The sequence below is a fragment of the Galleria mellonella genome, unplaced genomic scaffold (genome assembly GCF_026898425.1).
Source record: "Galleria mellonella isolate WM207_F2 unplaced genomic scaffold, CSIRO_AGI_GalMel_v1 utg270, whole genome shotgun sequence".
Classification (NCBI taxonomy): domain Eukaryota; kingdom Metazoa; phylum Arthropoda; class Insecta; order Lepidoptera; family Pyralidae; genus Galleria; species Galleria mellonella.
The window spans coordinates 2,611,125-2,632,057 of record NW_026442062.1 but is presented as its reverse complement, the minus strand read 5'-3'; the positions used below and the strand labels follow the sequence as shown (position 1 = coordinate 2,632,057).

General features: G+C 33.0%; 1 protein-coding gene across 1 annotated transcript; it reads left to right on the top strand.

Moving 5' to 3' along the window:
• Positions 1-319: 319 nt before the first annotated feature.
• LOC113514484 (uncharacterized) lies at positions 320-20,848 on the top strand. Its single transcript, XM_052895279.1, has 15 exons — positions 320-644; positions 1,593-1,762; positions 3,016-3,155; positions 3,972-4,140; positions 4,582-4,740; positions 5,214-5,347; positions 5,908-5,975; positions 14,726-14,810; positions 16,362-16,429; positions 17,543-17,596; positions 18,103-18,178; positions 19,080-19,209; positions 19,813-20,022; positions 20,473-20,587; positions 20,737-20,848. The coding sequence occupies exons 1-15, from the start codon at positions 322-324 to the stop codon at positions 20,846-20,848; spliced, it is 2,013 nt and encodes a 670-aa protein (XP_052751239.1). The 5' UTR covers positions 320-321.
• Positions 20,849-20,933: the final 85 nt, after the last annotated feature.

Sequence of the window (20,933 nt, the reverse complement as noted above, 5' to 3'; positions counted from 1 at the left end):
ATTTTTACTATTGAATGATTTCAACCGGTACTTTGCTTCTTAGAAATGTAAATAATAATAGTTTTAAACCAGGCAATAAAAAGGCAAATACCTAATGTGTGTTTCAATTGAAAAAAAGTGTTCCTGAACATACATGTCTCCTTGTTTGTATTCAATCTGTCTTGTTTAAGCAATTATTTTCTTTGTAGAATATGTAAATAATAGATTCTAATTGTAGAGAATTGTAGTTATTATTTATTACGTTATAATTTACACTACATTAAGAAAAAAAATTGCATGAAAATGCATAAAGTCTTTCGCTTACATATAATATTTTTTTAGATGTCTCAAAATTCAAGTCACGAACAGACAGAGGTGAATAATGCAGAATGTTTAGAAGTCATACGGGAAGAGCAATGTTCTCTAAAAGTTTCTTCTTTTAATATTGATGCTACATCAAAAATAATAACAAAAAATAACACTTATAAGGATCCATGTGGCGACTGCACATATAAAGAAACTTTAAATAGTTTAAATGGGAAAATCAATACAGAAAACTTGGAAAAGCTGATAGATCAAAAAGAACAACAGTTACGTGCCGAATTTCAACGACATTTGAAAAAAGAAATGAATTCTTTAAAAGAAAAATTTGATTACATATTACAGTAAGTTTAAAAATCGGTATAGATACATGTGTTTTATGAAGTTACACGAGTACCTACTCGTATGTAAGTTAAAATTTTATTTGATTCTTATAAGTCTGAAAAAATCCTAGAAGATCGAATTACTTTTATTTATTAATTTGTCTAATACTTATTTCTACGTAGTACAACCAAAATTAAAAAATTATAATATTACTATTATTTCCTCTGATCCCAGTACTTTACTTGAAATTACCATAATAATATTAAATGTTTTAACCATTGATAAAATGCGTCCATTGTTCTGGTGCGTCTATTGTTTGGTTACTAATTTCGCACTTTTGAATTTTAAGTTTAACCACCATTTACTAACAATGTAAAAATATCATTATTCATCCTCATAATCACCATGGTTAGTAGAAAATAGCCAGTAGTAGGTATGTATTATTATAGTTTAATCTTTTAAAACTAACCCGATATAAAAACCCTATACAAAAGTCCTAAGTTCCTATTGGCGAACCATAACCGACACTAAAATAACATAATGAGGTTTGATACCGACGTGTTTCCGGGAACGTAATTCTTCTAATAATGATAAGTTCACCTCTAGATGCATATTTGATGCACATTTATGTTCAACATCACTGAACATTTTTATGTTCAGCAAAACCTTGTGTTTGCCACGTGCATTAGTATAAAATTCACTATAACAGTAATAGAGGACAAATGCCGAATGGAAAGTTTATGCCAAACATTAATGTTTATTGTTTTTTTTTTTTATGATACTTAGAAGTCCAAACAAGCCGATGGCTCACCTAATGGAACCAGTGACAACCATTGCCTTGCACCATGAACATCACAGATCATACTGTGTCGCTCATAGAGCTTCTCTTGCGTTGCCATTAGTAAATAATATGGTGTGTATTTTGTTATTAATGCAGTTAAATCTTTACCAACACTGTATTTTTATAGGAATGAACAAATTCGTTCATCGTATATGCTACGAGAAGCATATAGAGAAAGACAAGAAAAAATAAAAGCGCTACAGACCCAACTGGAATGCAAAAATTTTGCTGGTTTAATGTTCGTGATGTGTTCCGAACGCAGGAAAAGTAAACTTGAGAAATTGAGTCTTATTGAAGGCAAGCACAACTTAAAGTAAACGACGAAGTTCTCAAAACTAGCTCTTATATTTTTTGCTCAATCCTCCATTCCACACAAAAAAAATATTACTGGTAACAAAAAGAACAAAAGCCTATAAAATATTGAATTCAAAAATTTATATTTCGTCGCTATTGGTGGTTTTAAAAAAAGAAGAAAACAGCAACTACCCCTTACAGATTTTTTTTTACAACACAGGGGGCAAACGAGCATGTGGCTCACCTGATGGCAAGTGACTACCACCGCCCATGATCACCCACAACATCAGCGGCATTGCAGGTGTGCCGGCCTTTTACAAAGGCCTTTTATACAGACCTGTGTTATCTCTTTTTTACACTTGACATTCATAAAGGTCAAATTAGTTTCAACGAAAAACTATCATTCGATATTTTCTAACAATTAAATGTTTAAGTTGAAATTTTCATATGGTTTTAAACTTCCATTACAATAGGTCATTTAGACCTCCATTTTAACAATATCATATTTTTGCTCATATTAGTCTCGCCAAGCCAGCCAATAAATAAACACCAGTTGTAACAAACAAGTTGTTAGTGTAAAAAAATATATAAAACACATATGAATCTAAAATAACAATCTTTAAATTTAATATATTGCTTTTAAATAGTGTCCATCTTTTACGTTCAGAGTACTAACCAAGTAATTATTACCAAAACATTACTTCAATATTTTATTGAACTAGGTATTATTTTGTGAAATTTCATATTACTGTTTAGTTGATTAGAATTATAAATATATTTGCAATAGCACAAATAATTATGATAGCGGAATTAAACAAAATAATGCTAATCAACTAATCAGTTACTTAAATGATGAAAGCGAACTTTGATTACAACATCTATCTGCATAGAGTCATAGATAGAGTATCTTACTAAAGAAATATATGTAATTATTTCCTTAGTTTCCTTGCTTCATTATGTTTATAGTGTTTTTAACAGGGTACGTTACCATTTTCGATCAATTAAAATATGAAGCTAAGTAGATATATATTTATGGTCGGCTGACGCCTGCCAGAAAATTAATATCTATAGATACAAATACGTAGAGCAGACAAAAGACAGCCGCCAACTATTAAATTTAATTAAATAGGTAGGTACTTGTCTACTAATTTTAACTAGTTATGCAGAAAACACTCACTTCTAATGTGATGGTCTACATACAAGAGATGGTTATTTTCTGAATAATTAGCTCCAATTATGATATTAATAATATCCAGAATATACAAACTACATTCGTGCATTACAAGAGATACTGAAAGAAGGCCAATCTCTGATCCTGAATCTGTCTAGAGGATACAAGACTGCCGCGAGGGTTGACCACGAATGGCGGGAAAAGATGAAGAAAATAGTCAATGAGGTTATCAGTAAAATTGAGAACACATCACAGAGTATTATGTAATGTTCATGATGCCTACCGCTTATCTATAAGTGAGGGTTACCACTTTCCATCAAGAAAACCATCAGCTTATTTGCCATTTCATTTAAATACCTTTTTAGTCCCCCTGGCAACCATCGTAGTTAATACCTGACGAATTTGTCACGATGTACCGACTGACCTAATTCTGACTCTTCATCATTATTATCACACACAGGTATAATATCAAATATACAACGATTAATTTAACAACTTGTTAGAAAGGGTGAGCTTATTTCTGAAAGATATCTCTTCCAGCCAATCCAGTGCAATGAGAGAAAAAATGATTAGCGGTTAATCCAGCGCAGGAAAGGTCCAAGAAAAAAAAGAACTTAGTGTAAATACGAAGTAAATAGAATAATAAGAAAATAAACATAGAGAAATTGTCAATAAATATATGTACAAACATATATTATATAATAATAATTCTATATATATAAAAATCTTGTGTCATGTTGTTTGTGGTCGCGCTCTTCCGAAACGGCTCGACCGATTTTTATGATTTTTTTATGATATTTTGTAGATATGAGATAGTTCGTAAAGTATATTTCATACCTCTAGGTAAATAGGGTATCCCAATTCCTAATTTATATGGCAGAACAATGTTTGCCGGGTCAGCTAGTAATAATATATATATGTATAAGCAAATGAATAATGTTAAGTTTTATTATGTATTAAATTGTGAGACTTCAACCTTTACTTAAAGAAAATAACGAAAGTACTATATAAAAGTCTCTGACTAATAATATTTTCAACCAGTTTCAATCCTACGTTTATCACTATGGAGGTAAAACGCCGGAATCGAACCAGTACTTCTTTGACCTGCCACATCTACTGGAGACTAAAACACCAGTGATAGACAATTCTGATGAAGACCCTTGTACTTATGAAGATGAAGATCAATCAAATAACACGGATAAAGTAATTGGTAGTTATTTAATTTTAAGAATTATTCATCCGGTTTTATGAATGCTTGAACTTAAAAAAAAAGCAATAATAATAAAAAGGTCGGTTCGTACGGCAGCATAAGTAAATTTCGTATTTTTTGAAATATATAATATGTATATAAACCCCTATATTAGTTGCTGATAACATAACTTTCTAGTGGAGAAAGAATTTTCTAATCAAGTTAAGTATTTTTTATTGTACCTATTACAAACTTTACCATGGGTATCATAAAAAGCGACTTAATTATCTAAGGATAACGAATAGCATCCCTCTTAAAACGTCACCAAAACCTAACTGCAGTTGCCGACTCCGGTACTAAGCGTGGCAATTATTGGCAAAACTCCCCAAAGGGAAGACCTATGTTCAGCAATGGACAGTTAGGGGCTAATATGAAGATGATGAATGTAAATCATTATTTCAGAACCACATGACAACAAAACATGGTGGGGACGATTGGACGATGATTGTCGACCATTTGTCATGTTTGGGGACATGGCTGATTTTCAGCCACCGCGGAGACGAGAGGTACTCAGAGCTGTGAAAGCTACCAAGACTGCCCCTAAAAAGTGGAAGGAATACGGTAAAGTTACCAACCCTTAATACCTACACAGATGATGGTAATTTTATCCGTGATACAATTCCCTTTACATAAGCTCTTGTCCACTGTGCCCAACAAGTATAAAGCAGTAGCAAGCAATTTTAACACTTTCATTTATGACTATGAGTATTACTTCTTGTTGGAGTTAAAGCCCTGAGTAATCAAAACAAATGTAAATCTCCGATAATGAAAATACCACTAACAAATCAAATTAATCCGAGTAATAACCTACATGTCGGATTCTAATATAATATGATCAGATAAATGTAGACATATTATGTGATACGTCATACGAATAAGGACTATTTATTCTTATGGCCGCATTCACATCAGCAACTATCAACAAATAGTTACGTCTAATTACACTGCTAATAGTAACCTTAATCCCTAAGGATTTAAATTTTTATTTCTTTTAATAGTTTAATAATAGACTTGTGATGCTCTTAATCCTTTAGCCTTCAACGATATGTACGTCATGGCATCATGCCCAAATGCTGATGTAATAAAAGACGATTATGTGAAAAGGCTCTCAGAGGCTGGCAAGTGGGAGTGTCAAGCTGTGCAAACTCAGGAACGAGTATCGAACACGGTTAGTAGATACAATACGAGTATATTGAAGTAAGCGAGAGACATAACCGTATTACAATAATCCCAGCTGCCAAACTTTACAATTATTCACAATTTATGGTAAGCATATAGTCTGTACATAACATTATCACGATTAAGACGACATCAAACACAATTAGTAAAACCGTTTAAGTTACATATAAAAAAAAATCATTTAAACATAAAGAGAAGACTGTATATACAAAAGTAGTCAAAGAATACATTGATTTCCTCTATTCCAACCGATAGGGCTGGTCCTTTTCCATTTTCATCTTTAAACAACCTTGTTCCACTCGTACTCTGTGATGTCTATAGTAGTATTCGTATCTAGTGAGAAAAGTTACTACTTTTCATCAAGTGCATCGTTTATTACAGCAAGTTACATAAAACTGCATTTTTTTTTCAGAAAATGAATGTCTGTTGTTTACGTGTCTCAATATGACCTAATACACCTATAAAAATATGTTCCTAATTGAATTACCTAATTAACTAAATTGAACCTAATTAAATGTAATTTATTAAAATAAATTATTTTAATTACAGTCTATTACGACACGCCGAATGACTAGTGTTGATATTCGTGGTAACATGGGGTCCATATTAAAAATTATGTAAGTAATATTTACCATACTTAATAATCGTTAAAATTACATGCGACTTACCTGTATTGTAAAAAAAAATATTAATACCGACAATGTACTGGTAATCTCTTTGTGATAGGAGGGGAAAGGGATTGTTAGTAATGCGGACTACCAATCCCATTGCTAGCAATATACCCTGTCAGGTCGACCTCCACGTGGTCCCCCTGGAAATCATCGTGCTGAATTCCACATAATAAATAGAAATCTATTTATTATCAGATTTGTATTAAAATAAACTTAATTTTAAGCATTTTTAAATAGTCTTTTTTTATGATATTGTTAGCTAATACAGAATTCAACTAAGAACAATGAGCAAAAAAAATTAGCTGTTGCATTTATAAACAAAATTTAAACTATATAGAATAAAAATTTTTATAAATACAAACTAGTTGTCAGCTGTGTTTTTTTCTAGAAATCTGTCCGATTCTAGAATAAGGGCATACGGGTATGCGACCCCGGCCTCCCGAGCCGCTGCAGTGTCCCAGTCCTTTCCGCAACTGCAGTGTCTTCCCCTTTCTTTCTGCCCTTTCCTTTCCCAGATAAAATCCCTCTCATTCATCAATGTCCTTTACGTATTACCAACGTTCCCTTCCTTTTTTCCTCAATCCTTTCCCCCATACCGTAGGTGGCGGAAACCACCAACAAAAGCGTTCCCAAAGAGGGTTGACGTCAGGCAGGTGGCCGATCGTAAAACTAAAAACCAAATCTTTTTGTAATATGGATAAAATCATATTACGCCGACCCCAAATGATTGGGATAAGGGTAGGAAGATGATGACAAGCAAGTTGCCAAATAGTATGAGGTTATAAAAATTAATATAACAAATATAATAAGCAAATAATTTCAAAAGTATGGTATAATTTACAATGGTAGTTTATAAGATGGTGGTTTCAAAGAAAAGCGATTTCGGTATTAACATTATTTCAGGAACTTAAATAAATAAATTTAATTAACTAAGAAATTAAATTGAATTACTTGCGAATAAATTATGACAAATATCTGTATATATATATTCTCTGGCTACTCCTCGGGGTGACGTCCGGGCGGGTGATCGTGTGAGTCGCATTGTGACATATTATTGTTTATTGTTTCCTACATCTACCTACCATATTAGGAGGGCAGCACAATTAACTTATTTTAAAAACGAATAAAAATGTAACTATCAATTTGAGAAAGCTAAGAGTACATGTGAATGTGTGAATGTGAAAGGGACTCCATTTTCCGCACTTAGCCTCTCATTTGGGCCATTGTGCGTATAATAAAATCTTTATTTATGAATATTTTGTTTACCATTTATTGTCTTTAGAAGTTAGGAAGGTCATTTGATCATTGTCCATTAAAGCTTCCTCTATTTACATTGTTATCGAACGTTATTAAGTTTCTAAAACGAATTAAATGTTTGTAATATGCATAACTAGTTTGTTGGAAATAAGAAAATGCCACTGATAAAGTGTACGATATTTAAGTCGTTATTAATCTTCTATACTTATAATAACTCTGTAGAGAGGTCAATTCTGTACATGAAATATATTTCCAAAATAACTATCAGGGGGAGATTAGTGATCGACACTGATGCCAAAAATGCAATCAGTAAAATTTTTGTCTGTATGTTCGTTATAGAAACAAAAACTACTCGACGTATTTTAACGAAACTTGGTACAATTATTCGTCATACTCCCGGGCAGGTTATAGTATACTTTTCATCACGCTACGATCAATAGGAGCAGAGCAGTAAAGGGAAATGTTGGAAAAACGGGAGAAGTTACTCCATTTTCAAGCTTCCGTCGCATATGCAGCCTTAATGGCCACTTTTTAAAATGTAAAAATGACAATGACATTTATCCTGATAGTTATTTTGGAAATATATTTCATGTACAGAATTGACCTCTCTACAGATTAATTATAAGTATAGATATTGGGTAAGATCTTATAATTATACTTTTAACTATCTTATTATATTTGTGTTCTCTCGAAATTCGTCGGTAATGTAGAGGTCTGTCAATTGTCTTGTACTGATAATACCTACAGAATAGAGTTTGTACTTTTTTTTTTTTACAACACAGGGGGCAAACGAGCATGCGGCTCACCTGATGGTAAGTGACTACCGCCGCCCATGGTCACCCACAACACCTACGGCATTGCAGGTGTGCTGCCGGCCTTTTAAAAAGGAATATGCTCTTTTCTTGAAGGTTATGTTGTCGTATCGGTTCGGAAATACTGCTGCTGGAAGTTGATTCCAAAGAGTGGTTGTGCGTGGGAGAAAGTGCCTTGAAAAACGCACGGTGGAGGACCGCCACTCGTCCAGATGGTTGGGATGAAATTTTAGTTTATGGCGGGTTGTACGATGGTGAAAATCTGCAGCAGGTATCAATCCGAACAATTCTTCAGAGCACTCCCCGTGATAAATTCGGTAGAAGATGCACAGAGATGCAACATCTCTACGCAGTCTCAGTGGGTCGAGCCGGACAGTAAGACGCCGATCGTCAACAATTCGAGCTGCCCGACTTTGAATGCGGTCTAACGGAAGGAGTTGGTACTGTGGCGCTCCTGCCCACAGGTGAGAACAGTATTCCATGTGTGGCCTCACTTGAGCTTTATATAATTTCAGGCGGTTTTCTGGCGTGAAATACCGTCTCACCCTATTGAGTACCCCCAACTTTTTGGAAGCTATCTTAGTTTTTTCCTCCAAATGACCGCAAAACTGGACGTCGCTAGATATATCGACGCCAAGAATCCCCAGACTCGACTTATTATCGAGGGAAGTGCCCTGAAAGTGAGGAGATACGACAAACGGTGTCTTTTTTGCGGTAAACGCGCAGACTTGTGTCTTCTTAGGGTTAAAGTGAACAAGATTGCGTTCACCCCAGATCGAAACTTTATCGAGTGAAGTTTCGATTTCAGACACAAGTCTGTTCCGGAGCTCATCGGTATGTGCCCGCGAGATCTTTGCATGACCGGTATATAATGCATCTCCTGTACTGTCGTCTGCATAACAATGGATATCACTGATCTGTAACATATCATTGATATGCAGAAGAAACAGTGTCGGAGATAGTACACAGCCTTGCGGGACACCAGCATTCACAGGTTTTAAGTCAGAGCATGCTCCGTCGACTACGACCTTAATGCTACGTTCCTTGAGAAAACTGGCGACCCAACTGCACAATCTCGCAGGCAACCCAAATGAAGGTAGTTTTGAGATTAGTGCCCTATGCCACACCCGATCAAAGGCTTTCGCAATATCCAGACTAACAGCTAAGGCCTCTCCCTTATTCTCGATTGCCACCGCCCATCGATGTGTTAAATAAACTAAGAGATCACCAGCCGAGCGTCCCCGCCGAAAGCCGTACTGGCGATCTGAGATCAGCTAGCGATCCTCTAGGTACCGGAGCAGTTGATAGTTAATAACTAATTCCATGACTTTCGAGAATAAGGAAGTGATAGCTATGGGCCTATAGTTAGCTGGATCTGAGCGGTCTCCTTTTTTAGGGATCGGATGCACCAAAGCAGTCTTCCAAAACTTTGGGACTATACCTGATGAGTAACAGAGCCGAAAAAGACGCGTAAGAACCGGAGCCAACTCTGGTGCGCACGTCCTAAGCACAATTGGAGGAATGCCATCGGACCCACTCGACTTATGGATTTCAAGGGAGAGAAGTGCTCTACGCACTGATCTTTGCGTGAATTTAACTTCCGGCATAGAGCTCTTACAACGCGGGATGGTCGGTGGTGGTTTCTCCCCGTCATCCAACGTCGAGTTTGATGCAAAGAGAGATCCAAGGACTACTGTTTTAGGACTAGATAGCACTGTGTAACAAGCAACAATATTCATAAATCAGCATTGGTCGCAAATATGAAATTAACTCTGCCGTGTAGAGTCAATACACTGCAAATTACAGTATTTTGTCGTAATAGGAATCAATCCATTTTTGAAAGCTTCTTCAAATAACCTCATCCACTTTTATTAAAATAAAAGCGTAAATGAAGCAAATACATCTTTGAAATATGACACTGTTTGTATATACACGCAAGGCTCAAGATGGGAAAATACGTTAAATTTAAATTGCAACTAAAACCATACAGTGCCTTGCCGTGTTAGCGTTAGCATTACGCGTTATTCGTAAATGTGAGCGAGATAAATAAATACGAATATTGCTTGAGTATAAAGTCATATACAAACATTAAATGTATCATCAGTTAATTGATGCACAATTTAATTTAGTTTCCTTATTAACATTGCTCGCGAATTATATGCTTAGCAAAAAATACGTTATGTGTAGTTAGTAATAAATTGTCAGTAAATGCTGCCGAAAATAATATTGTCATACAAAGTAATACAAGGGTAATATCGTCCAATATGAATCAATTAGTTTAATTAAGAAAAAACCCGACAAAATCATAATACTGAGCAACTTAGTAAGTTAATCACACAGAATACCGAGACCTGTAGGTGCGACATAAGTCCTTTTCATACTTTGAGTGAATCTATAATCCATAAAAACCTGGAAACATATGGATTTAGAAGAATTTACTGTGAGTAATTACTTGTAACTATTGGAGCTAAAGACCTAGATCAGGATCCAATGGAGAAATGTAGCCCTGATCAGCAGCAGGGCTTTTCGTGCTATGGTTTGCGATAAGGAAAAAGAACTTTTTGATATTTGTGAGAAAAATCTATTTTAGTTGACACAACCTTGAAGTATTAACAGTACATTGTAAATTGAAAGAAATGGCATTAACTATCAGCAGATATTTTTAGATATAGTTAGATACATCTTGTAACAAACAGAATGCTCTGTTATTTGTGTACAACAACAAACAAACCAGTCGACTTAATAGATTGTTACTTTATTCTTTGCCGCCCAAGAAAATGCAGAAATTATATCAATGAAAAAAAGAGTTATAAAAATAGTGTTGCTACAGAAGTGACTAAAACAAAAAAATCCTTTCTTGTCCTATATTTTGTTGTATGTATTGTTTTTATTGAAAAAGATACCTGGATATCTAAGAATAGATATTTGGCACCAGTGCTGAAGCCAATTGATAGAGTCAACACGATTTTTTATCGAGACACATGAATAGATACAAAACTGTTTTAAAACTATTCCAACATCTTCTCGCCATCACAATATCTTGAAATGAAAAAAAAAAAATTTAAGTCTACAAGATATTTTTTTTACACATTTTAGGATATAGAAAAGACAAAGCATTCGTTTCAGTACTGAAGGCAAATTTCGCAGCAAATAACAAAAACCTATCTGCACTTGATCGACAAACATGTCATAAACTCTCAAATTCGTTTTCAAATTAATATAACGAAGTAATAAAAATTTATATAATGAGTTATAATCCCGTAAAATCTCATTACAACTTGAAGCACGCTCCCGATAGATTGTACCTGCCAGTTAGCATTTGTTTTAGTGAGATGCATAAAGGTCTCCTTTTCCGTGATTTTTTTTCATTCGAAAGACACAGACACAGAGACGCACATGCATACACAGAAAGAGAGAGACATATACAAATGCGTACACACATACAACTAAATAAAGTATTATATAAATCTCCAACATATTTTATTACAGTAATACCCTATAACTTGATTCAGTATGTAGTTATTATAGAATTATAATTATTTTTATCAAATTACTCCACCGTAACAAGTTTTCGTCAGTAACTATAAAAAATGATGATTGTTTTACTAAAATCACACATAGTGCAATATATGCTTCATTTGCCGTTCATTAAAAATCTCATTTTAATTTAGAAAGAAAAACAGCTTATTTTATTTGAATTATGAGTCATTCCATTTAAAATCGTCTAAAAATAAAAAAAATTGTTGCCGACCCATTTTAGATTTTAGTGTAACTTTGAGGGACTCTTCTCTAGGGTTCCTAAGAATGAAATTTACACGAATTTGATTTTTATAAGCGCTTGATTCCGCGCATTTAAATAAAATCTTCAAAATATCGATTTTTTTTAGTTTAATTATCTTTTCCTCAAAGTTTTTTCTTTTTGAAGATTATTCCATTATTGAACCGTAATTCTTACGTGAATAGATAGTAGTTTAAGTATACCAAATAATAATTTGCTCAATAAATACCTACCATTAGCGACAGCGTGCTGAAAATGAGTGTTTTTTAGTCATTTTTCGTGAATTTTAAGGGACTCTAGTGTCTTAACTGTTTGGAGTTAACAACTTCTGGTCGGCAGGAATTAAGTACACATATCATAGAGAAAATTCAGCCATTGATCGACTTGAGCCGCCCACTCTTTATGGAAGATAACTTTGTTTGAAGTTTTGAAATTTTGAAAAATCGCATTATTCAGCCTATAAAATGAATGTGTCTACTGCGAGATAAAATTCTGAACTTCTCAGAATCTTTTGTTCTAACCTTCAACTTTGGACGACTGCATTGCTTGTTTTGTTATTTTAATGTTTAGTGCATGTTCCAGCTGTTTTTTGACAGCAAAAATCACGTAAATTTTTTTTATATTATAATCATTATAAATTTAGTTTTTTTTTTTATTTCTTTCCACTTATAAATATCATGTCTTACCTTTTTATTGATCCACAGGTACTTTTATCTTTACAGTTTATTACTAGACGTTTTGAAATAAATTATGAACAAAAATAAATATGAATGTGAAAAGATTTTTACAGATTCAATCGAATTATGGATATATTAAGTATAAAATTATCTTCAGAAGTAATAGTTACTGGAAAAGACAGTTACTGTAAACAAATTTAACTGGAAAATTATTTTTTTATTCAACAATTGACGTTTTGGTCTTACAATATTAACAATATCAAAATTATCGGAAGCCGAGTATCTCCGCGCTTCCAGTTGATTTTGAGAAATTGGTATAAAACTATGATATCATCTCGTATTTTTAATTGTATTTATATTTATAAATCGTTCAGATAAGAACGTTTCAGCAGCTTCCACGTCTTGGCTTGATACATAAAAGAATTTAATGCCAGAAATTTTATTAGAACAAAAATCATACATGGCTACTGGAGTCAAAATATGATGATCTGTAGTTCGCTGCAAGCTTGCTTTTCTCACGTACCTTTTGATTGTACCATCTGCTCCATCACATGGACTTTTTCCATGAGAAATGGCAAAGAAATGCCACTCTACCTGTAGTCCAAAGTCTGCTTCATGATGACATATATTTATAAAGTTTTTCTTATTCTTGTATTGAGCAGCTGCTCCATCACTAAAGTAATAAATTTTTTTAAACTCCGAATGGCTGTTTTTGACATAATCAAGAAAAATTTTTTGAAACGCGTAAAATAATACTGTATTGTGAGTAAGATAATCACTTATCACGCATAAAGTTTTTACCTTCAGCACTCCGTCTTCTTTAAAATAAATCACAAAAGGATGTAGAGTAGCTTGATTATTTGTCCAATGAAAAGCTTGTACTTCATCTTGCACCATGAATGAATAATTTTCAGAGAAATCAACTAATGCTATACACTCTGAATAGTCTTTTAAATTTTTCAAGTACTCAGATTGTTTTTTTGAAATAAAATGATGAGATTTTAACCCTGTCAATTGTATCTTCAAGTCATCTTTGAAATCATCGACGGTCTTGACTACAGTTATTAAATTGCAACGATCAGTAGAAACCCATTGTTTAAAATTAATTTCAGATGATAAATCGCTTTCTTCACATATATCAGAATCAATAATATCAGTAAAAATAAAAAAAATACGTGATTTTTGCTGTCAAAAAACGGCTGGGACATGCACTAAACATTAAAATAACAAAACAAGCGATACAGTCGTCCAAAGTTGAAGGTTAGAACAAAAGATTCTGAGAAGTTCAGAATTTTATCTCGCAGTAGACACATTCATTTTATAGGCTGAATAATGCGATTTTTCAAAATTTCAAAACTTCAAACAAAGTTATCTTCCATAAAGAGTGTGCGGCTCAAGTCGATCAATGGCTGAATTTTATCTATGATATGTGTACTTAATTCCTGCCGACCAGAAGTTGTTAACTCCAAACAGTTAAGACACTAGAGTCCCTTAAAATTCACGAAAAATGACTAAAAAACACTCATTTTCAGCACGCTGTCGCTAATGGTAGGTATTTATTGAGCAAATTATTATTTGGTATACTTAAACTACTATCTATTCACCTAAGAATTACGGTTCAATAATGGAATAATCTTCAAAAAGAAAAAACTTTGAGGAAAAGATAATTAAACTAAAAAAAATCGATATTTTGAAGATTTTATTTAAATGCGCGGAATCAAGCGCTTATAAAAATCAAATTCGTGTAAATTTCATTCTTAGGAACCCTAGAGAAGAGTCCCTCAAAGTTACACTAAAATCTAAAATGGGTCAGCTTTGCCGATTAGACGATTTCAAATGGAATGACCCTTATACGAAATGAGTTTTTCAAAGATACAGTGATTTGATTATACACATCAGAACTCTAGAACGTATTATACGAACCGTATGCTCACTATATCGAATTACATAATATAAAAGGTCCAAAAATACTAGCTAAATCCCGCGACTTTGTCCACATTAATTGGAGTCCATGTAACAATACTCTGTTTTTCTATGTACGAAAAATTTCAACCGTTCAATTTTGATTGATATACAAACATCTGAACATCTAAACATTTTTACAATATTCCATCTTCAATATTTTAACATCTTCATCATGTATATTCTGACACGTGATTATTTATATACTAGTACATCCAACGTGACCGAGCCTGTGACGAAAGCGACACTACTGGGCGCCAGAGACTCTATGGAGATTGCCTCTACTACTAAACTGGTTATTAAATATTTGTTTATATGTATAATACTTAGATTATATAGTGTCTCCAAAAAAATGCTTCGAGAAAAACGGGCCAACTTTTTCTATTTATACAATGAAGGTACGATGATATTAATGATTAGTCAAGAATCCTGCAATTTTTTGCAATAGATATGTTTTTACAATAAATCAAATATATATTGTTGGGATATAGATAAACAGGGATATATACAAATATATATAACATCAAAGGAGCAAATCATCGGAATAGGCGAATTTAAGAGACGAACAGGTGGGTCGTGCGTGCTATATCCAGAATTGTCTGATACCTACCCCAGGGCACAAGCGGAGTTTTCAGCTGTGTTTTCAACATATTATACGTAATACATAATATTCATAATATTATTATACGCCTATATTACATGACTATCAAAATTTAATTTTTTATGTTAAATCTATACATATATAAATAAAATAAATAAATAGATATCTATTTTCAAGACTATAAATAATTTCTAGTGGGTTAATCAAAGGCATTTTGAATAATTTGTTTTGTTGAATTTTATTAACTTTTTCAAGCAATATTGTACTTTCTAGGTTTTTTAAATTTAAATTTGTATATATAGGTACGAGTAGATGCATTTTATCCCGTGTGGTCCCGACATAGAATGCCACCCATTCCTTTCCCGTGGATGTCGTAAAAAGCGACAAAGGGAACTTAATGGCTGAGTGATGGGAAGCAGCGTTACTCTTAAAACATCACCAAAGCCTAACTGCCAAGCGTTGCAACTACTGGCAAACCCTCCAAGCCTATGTTCAGCAGTGGACAATTAACAGCTGATATCATGATGATGACATGTATGTGTAACTAACTATGTACTCGTATATTATTATAAAATATATATATTTTGACAGCGTGAAAAACATCGTCATACTAATAACAACAAAGTTGTTCTGAACATTGGACAAAGAAAGGTAAAGTATTATTTGTATTATACAATGTAAGATTAATTCTTGGTATAAAATAAAATACCTATCACATACAAGCTAAATTTTTTAACTACCAAATAGTATTACCCATGGCTGATCATGTTTGTTGGTGTAACGGTTTAACACAATGCCTCACCTTCCGATGGTCGCTAGTTCGAACCCGAATAATAGAAATATTTGCATTCATGACTATGTTTGTGGTCCCGGCATAGAATAGGCTACCCATTCTTTTCGCGTGGGTGTCGTAAAAGGCAATTAAAGAAACTTATGATAAAAAAAATGGGGACATTGTTCCTCTTTAAATATCACTAAAAGCCTAAATGCGGTTGCCAATCCACCTATCAATCGTGACAACTACAGCAAAACCTTGATTGAGAACTTATGTTCAGCAGTAGACAGTTAACGACTGATACATACATGCATACACAGTTTTTATTTACAAAAAATAATAATTCTATAAGTTATCTAATACCAATAATACAAGGTCCATTTAGTTCGGGACAAGATCGCTCTGGATAAAGTACTTATTAAAAATAAATAGCATTTCAAGAACATACTAAACATATATTTTATTAACAGACATCCATGATTGAAAGCTGTGATAACGAGCCATCTGAGGAGGTGGCGAAAACAGATCCAGAACTTAAGTAAATAATAAAAAATATAGTAATATAAAAAATAATGATACATACCTATACGTGTAATTTCTCTTTCACTTTGATGAATTGGTCCATATTTCTACCGCTACGATTTAAATGGCATCATCACACCAACACCATCTGTGCGATTACACCGAAAACAGGAACAATATAATCCATAAAATCGAATTCGCGACCAACCGAAAAGAGATTGTTCTACTCTCAACGATTGCTTACATTATGCCAGCTCACTAAGCACTTTTTCACCAAACAACAACACACGTCACAGGAAAAGCCACTTTGAATTTGGCTAGTTTAGTAAGCGCTAAGTTCGTAGGTAATACATAGCGAATAAAAAACTTATTTAAAAAAAAAAAATATTGTCAATAGGTGTTTCACATTAGAGTATAAAATAACAACTAATTCATTTTACATCGAACTAGTACTTATGTCCAAAACCAATAAAGGAATGCTAAATTGCTAGTATAGTTAATAGATAGTTAATGACTAAATGAGAACTATTGACAAAAATGATACGCTAATGAATAATAAATTAGGTAATTAGTAAGTAATTACGTCAACGTACGTAATCATAATATTATAATAATACAAAGTTTATTATATTTAAAGTTATAAGTATATAAAATATTAGGTATATAACATATGTCTCTTTATGTAGTTAATACAGTATTCATAATCCGTTTTTTAAGAGACTCTTTTATATTTTAGCATATCATCTAATATTTCCATCTCAATCAATATTCCTATTTTTTATATATAATATAAATGTACATGTAAATGTTTTTTAATAGGTAAAAACCTTAGTAGTGTAACTATAATACACGTTACTATGTAGGTGTCTAAATGATAACCATCACTATTCAAGATACAAGGACAATAGTTTTCTGAAGTAACTAGATAGTCTACTTATTTAGTTAGTAATAATATTTTAATAATTATTTTCTCTCTAACTGCATTGGGTTGGCTAGAAGAGATATCTTTTAGAGATAAGCCCACCCTTGTATATATATATATATATATATATATATATATATATATATATATATATATATATATATATATATATATATATATATATATATATTTTTTTTTTCTATATAGAAAGGTGAACTCAACCGACGAAGAGGAAGAAGACGAATCACTGTCAGCTCTTGGGTATTATCTTAATCTCTCTAATATTAAAAAAGTGTTTATAATAAGACATTGTAAGATATTGTTAAATACAAAAAAATTTAATAAGAAATACCCTAAAACAAGTGATATAGTACGAAACATGGCAACCGTGTAGATCCCGGCATAGAATGGGCCACCCTTTTCTTTCCCGCGGGTGTCGTTAGAGGCGACTAAGGAAGGACGAGGGATGGGCAGCAGCGTCCCTCTTAAACATTCCTAAAGCCTAATTGCGATTGCCAAGCGTGGCAACTACTGGCAAAACCCCCGAAGGTGGAGGCTTATGTTCAACAGTGGACCATTAAGGGCTGATATAATGATGATGATAAGTTGTCTAGTATCTACAAGCTCTACTTAATGTATAACTAAATAACGTTCTATAATTCGTCTTGTGGTGGTATCTATTTATTTTTTTAATTATCCAAAATCCAAAAGTTCAAAGAAAAGAGAAATATATACCGGATTTACTTATAAATATTATTGTTCTCTAGGAGTATACACAACGACAGTTTACAAGTTATAGGAAGTCACGTGCCAGATCGCGATCACAAAATTAACTATGAAAAGGTAAATAGCCGTTTCTCAAATCCCTTGGATAGGCAAGGAGTCAGTGGCATATACCTTACCATATTTCTTTCTTTCTTCATCCACTTTTATATTTTGGTGTATCATATTCGGAGAATCATATCTAGATTCATCTTTATAAATAAAATAAGAAATAACATTCATTGATTGTGACCGAATCTGAAAATACTAGTAGTTTTTCTTTTTAAATATTATTCCATCTCCTAAAAACATAAGCTGACAATCTCCCTATTTTAAAAAGAGATTTATCAATAAGAAAGTTTTTAAAAAGTTATCTGGATCGGTGGCTACTTCTACCTTAGTTCTGTTTGTATTTATACCATCAAGCAACAATGCTTACTTGGCTGTAAGTCAATTAGAAAATAGGAAAGAGGGTATGATAATACTAGGTACGGACGCACTACAGTACTCGCAAATTAGAAAAAAATTGCAATGTATGTGGAGTATTATAAACAACATAATGTACTCTGTGATATCCATTGCTGTTCGTGTCTATAAGCAATATTTTTTACTTTTATAGTTTATCGTAGTACGCACGACAACGTAAAAAAATTATGTAACGATATACCTAATAGGAAACTAAAATATGTTGTACATAATATAATAATATAGAGATATTAAGACGCGTTTACGTGATTTACATTTGCGATATCATCACGGAAAATTAAAACCGTCTATATACAAATTCATACATTGCTCGCCATTATACAGTTGTAGTTACATCTTATATGATGTGATGCCATTGATAAATAAAGAAAAGGGTCAATTTGTCCTCAAGTGGTATATTCGAAATAATACCCTACCAATCTGTCTCATTAAGAGAGCTTCATTCCAAGACATATAAAAAATATCAACTGATAAACAACAAATCTGATATATTCAGGTATGTCCAATGGAAAAATGTCAGCGCATGCAAGTAGACTCATTCATTAGGACTCTGCCGCCATACATGAGGGCTAACCCCTTCACATACTTTGAGCAGACCTATGACGATTATGAAGTTTGCACACCAGGTAAAAAACTCTTCAAAAAAGTAAACAGCATATTACCATCAATGTAAACAACATTGACAGTACTCGAACATGTCAACTATAGTATTGTGAGTACTTCCTTACCTGACCAGACCAGAGGGAGACTTTGTACAAAAGTCGTTTGCTTGGATACCTCTGTCCCATTTGTGTTTCTACCGTGAGGCAGTTGTGTTTGCATGGCTGTGTTTCGGTTTGAAGGGTGGGATATGACGTGAATTTACAGGGTACAGAAGAATAACACCCGAGTCCTCAGGAATGGCAACACATGGGGGATATCATGACCGAAACAGTATACTCTGTTATTTCCATGGTACTGCTCATGTCTATAGGCGACGGTTACCACTTTCCATCAGGTGGGCCGTCAGCTTGTTCGCCATTCTAAGTTGTATAAAAAAAAACTTAGGATACACTGTTAATACCTACATCAGATATGATGAGTATATTTATAGGAGCATATGAAAAATTTTGAACATATGCCTCCGTCTTGACGTGTTTTGCCAGTAGTTGCCACGCTTACTTGATACCGTCAAAGATTTTTAAAATTTTTTTGATAAATGAATGAAACTGATGGAATGTAATTTTCAGAACAACTTGAAATTCTAAGACAACGAATATCTGAAAAGAAAACAAAAGAGAAAGAAGTATCCATCTTGGATGAGTATCCACTAGCTGAATGGACACCCAGTGTGGAGGGAGTGGCAATTCAGACTTCTAATATTTCGATGTCTCTCCCACCATGCACTTGCAGGACACCTAGCCCTACTCCTGCATCAAGCACATCTGCAATATTTAGATGTAAGTTTTTATTTACAGGCTTTTTGCTCGTTATTTCATGAGCATGGATTTCAGCAGCAGAAAAATCAATTAAATAAACCATTTTTAGATAATGCCAACATAAAACATATACCAGATTTTAAATTACGCCTACAGGAAACACCATTCGAAAATTTAATCCGAATGCAATTTGGTCGAGTAGTTTTTGCGTGATGCCGAAACAAATATACAGAAAGAAAAAAATATTGCTTTGTTATCTATTTATTAATTTTATTAAAACTTTTTTGTTTCTTCAATAACACCATTTCTCACGATTTTAGTAACAGCTCAAGATCCTGTAATAATATCGTCGTATTATAACAGTAATTCTGATATTTATGAGAATTACTCGAATGAAAAATGACCCTGTTATGGCTATATGACTCATTACAAAATTATAATAATCTTTATTGCATGCACTTTATTTTTCAGTGGAAAACTTAATTTCAGTGAAGCAGGAATTGGATAACATCAAAAAAGAATGCTTCTACGATAGTGGAATTGAGTTCAATAGATTTCAAGTAATTGGTCAAGGAAATAATACTGTGTTAGTTTTTCTATTACGAGTATATCCTATATTTTTATATATATTTTTATTCTAAGTTTGTGTTTAAATTTTCTGCTGCTTAAATCATTTTTGCCATAATGTACTTTTCGTTGGTTATTCTCTCTGAAACTGAAATAAATTCTTTTCAGAACAACTAAAACGAAAGAAGACTTTAGCAAATCCAGACTTCAATCAATTAAAAAAATTTTAAAGAAACATCCAAGCTTATGCGACATTTTTCAAGCCAACACACTATGCTAAAAATAAACATTCTTGTTTTTCGTCTATTTTTATTTTCTAAATCATACATAACAAACTAAAACCTATTAAAAACATCGAATTAATA

Excerpts from the sequence above, each read along its gene's own strand:
- LOC113514484 (XM_052895279.1), top strand. The coding sequence starts at position 322 with ATGTCTCAAAATTCAAGTCACGAACAGACAGAGGTGAATAATGCAGAA. Across the intron at positions 19,210-19,812 it reads TTATGAAGTTTGCACACCAG|AACAACTTGAAATTCTAAGA; the intron begins GTAAAAAACTCT and ends TGTAATTTTCAG. Across the intron at positions 20,023-20,472 it reads CACATCTGCAATATTTAGAT|TGGAAAACTTAATTTCAGTG; the intron begins GTAAGTTTTTAT and ends TTTATTTTTCAG.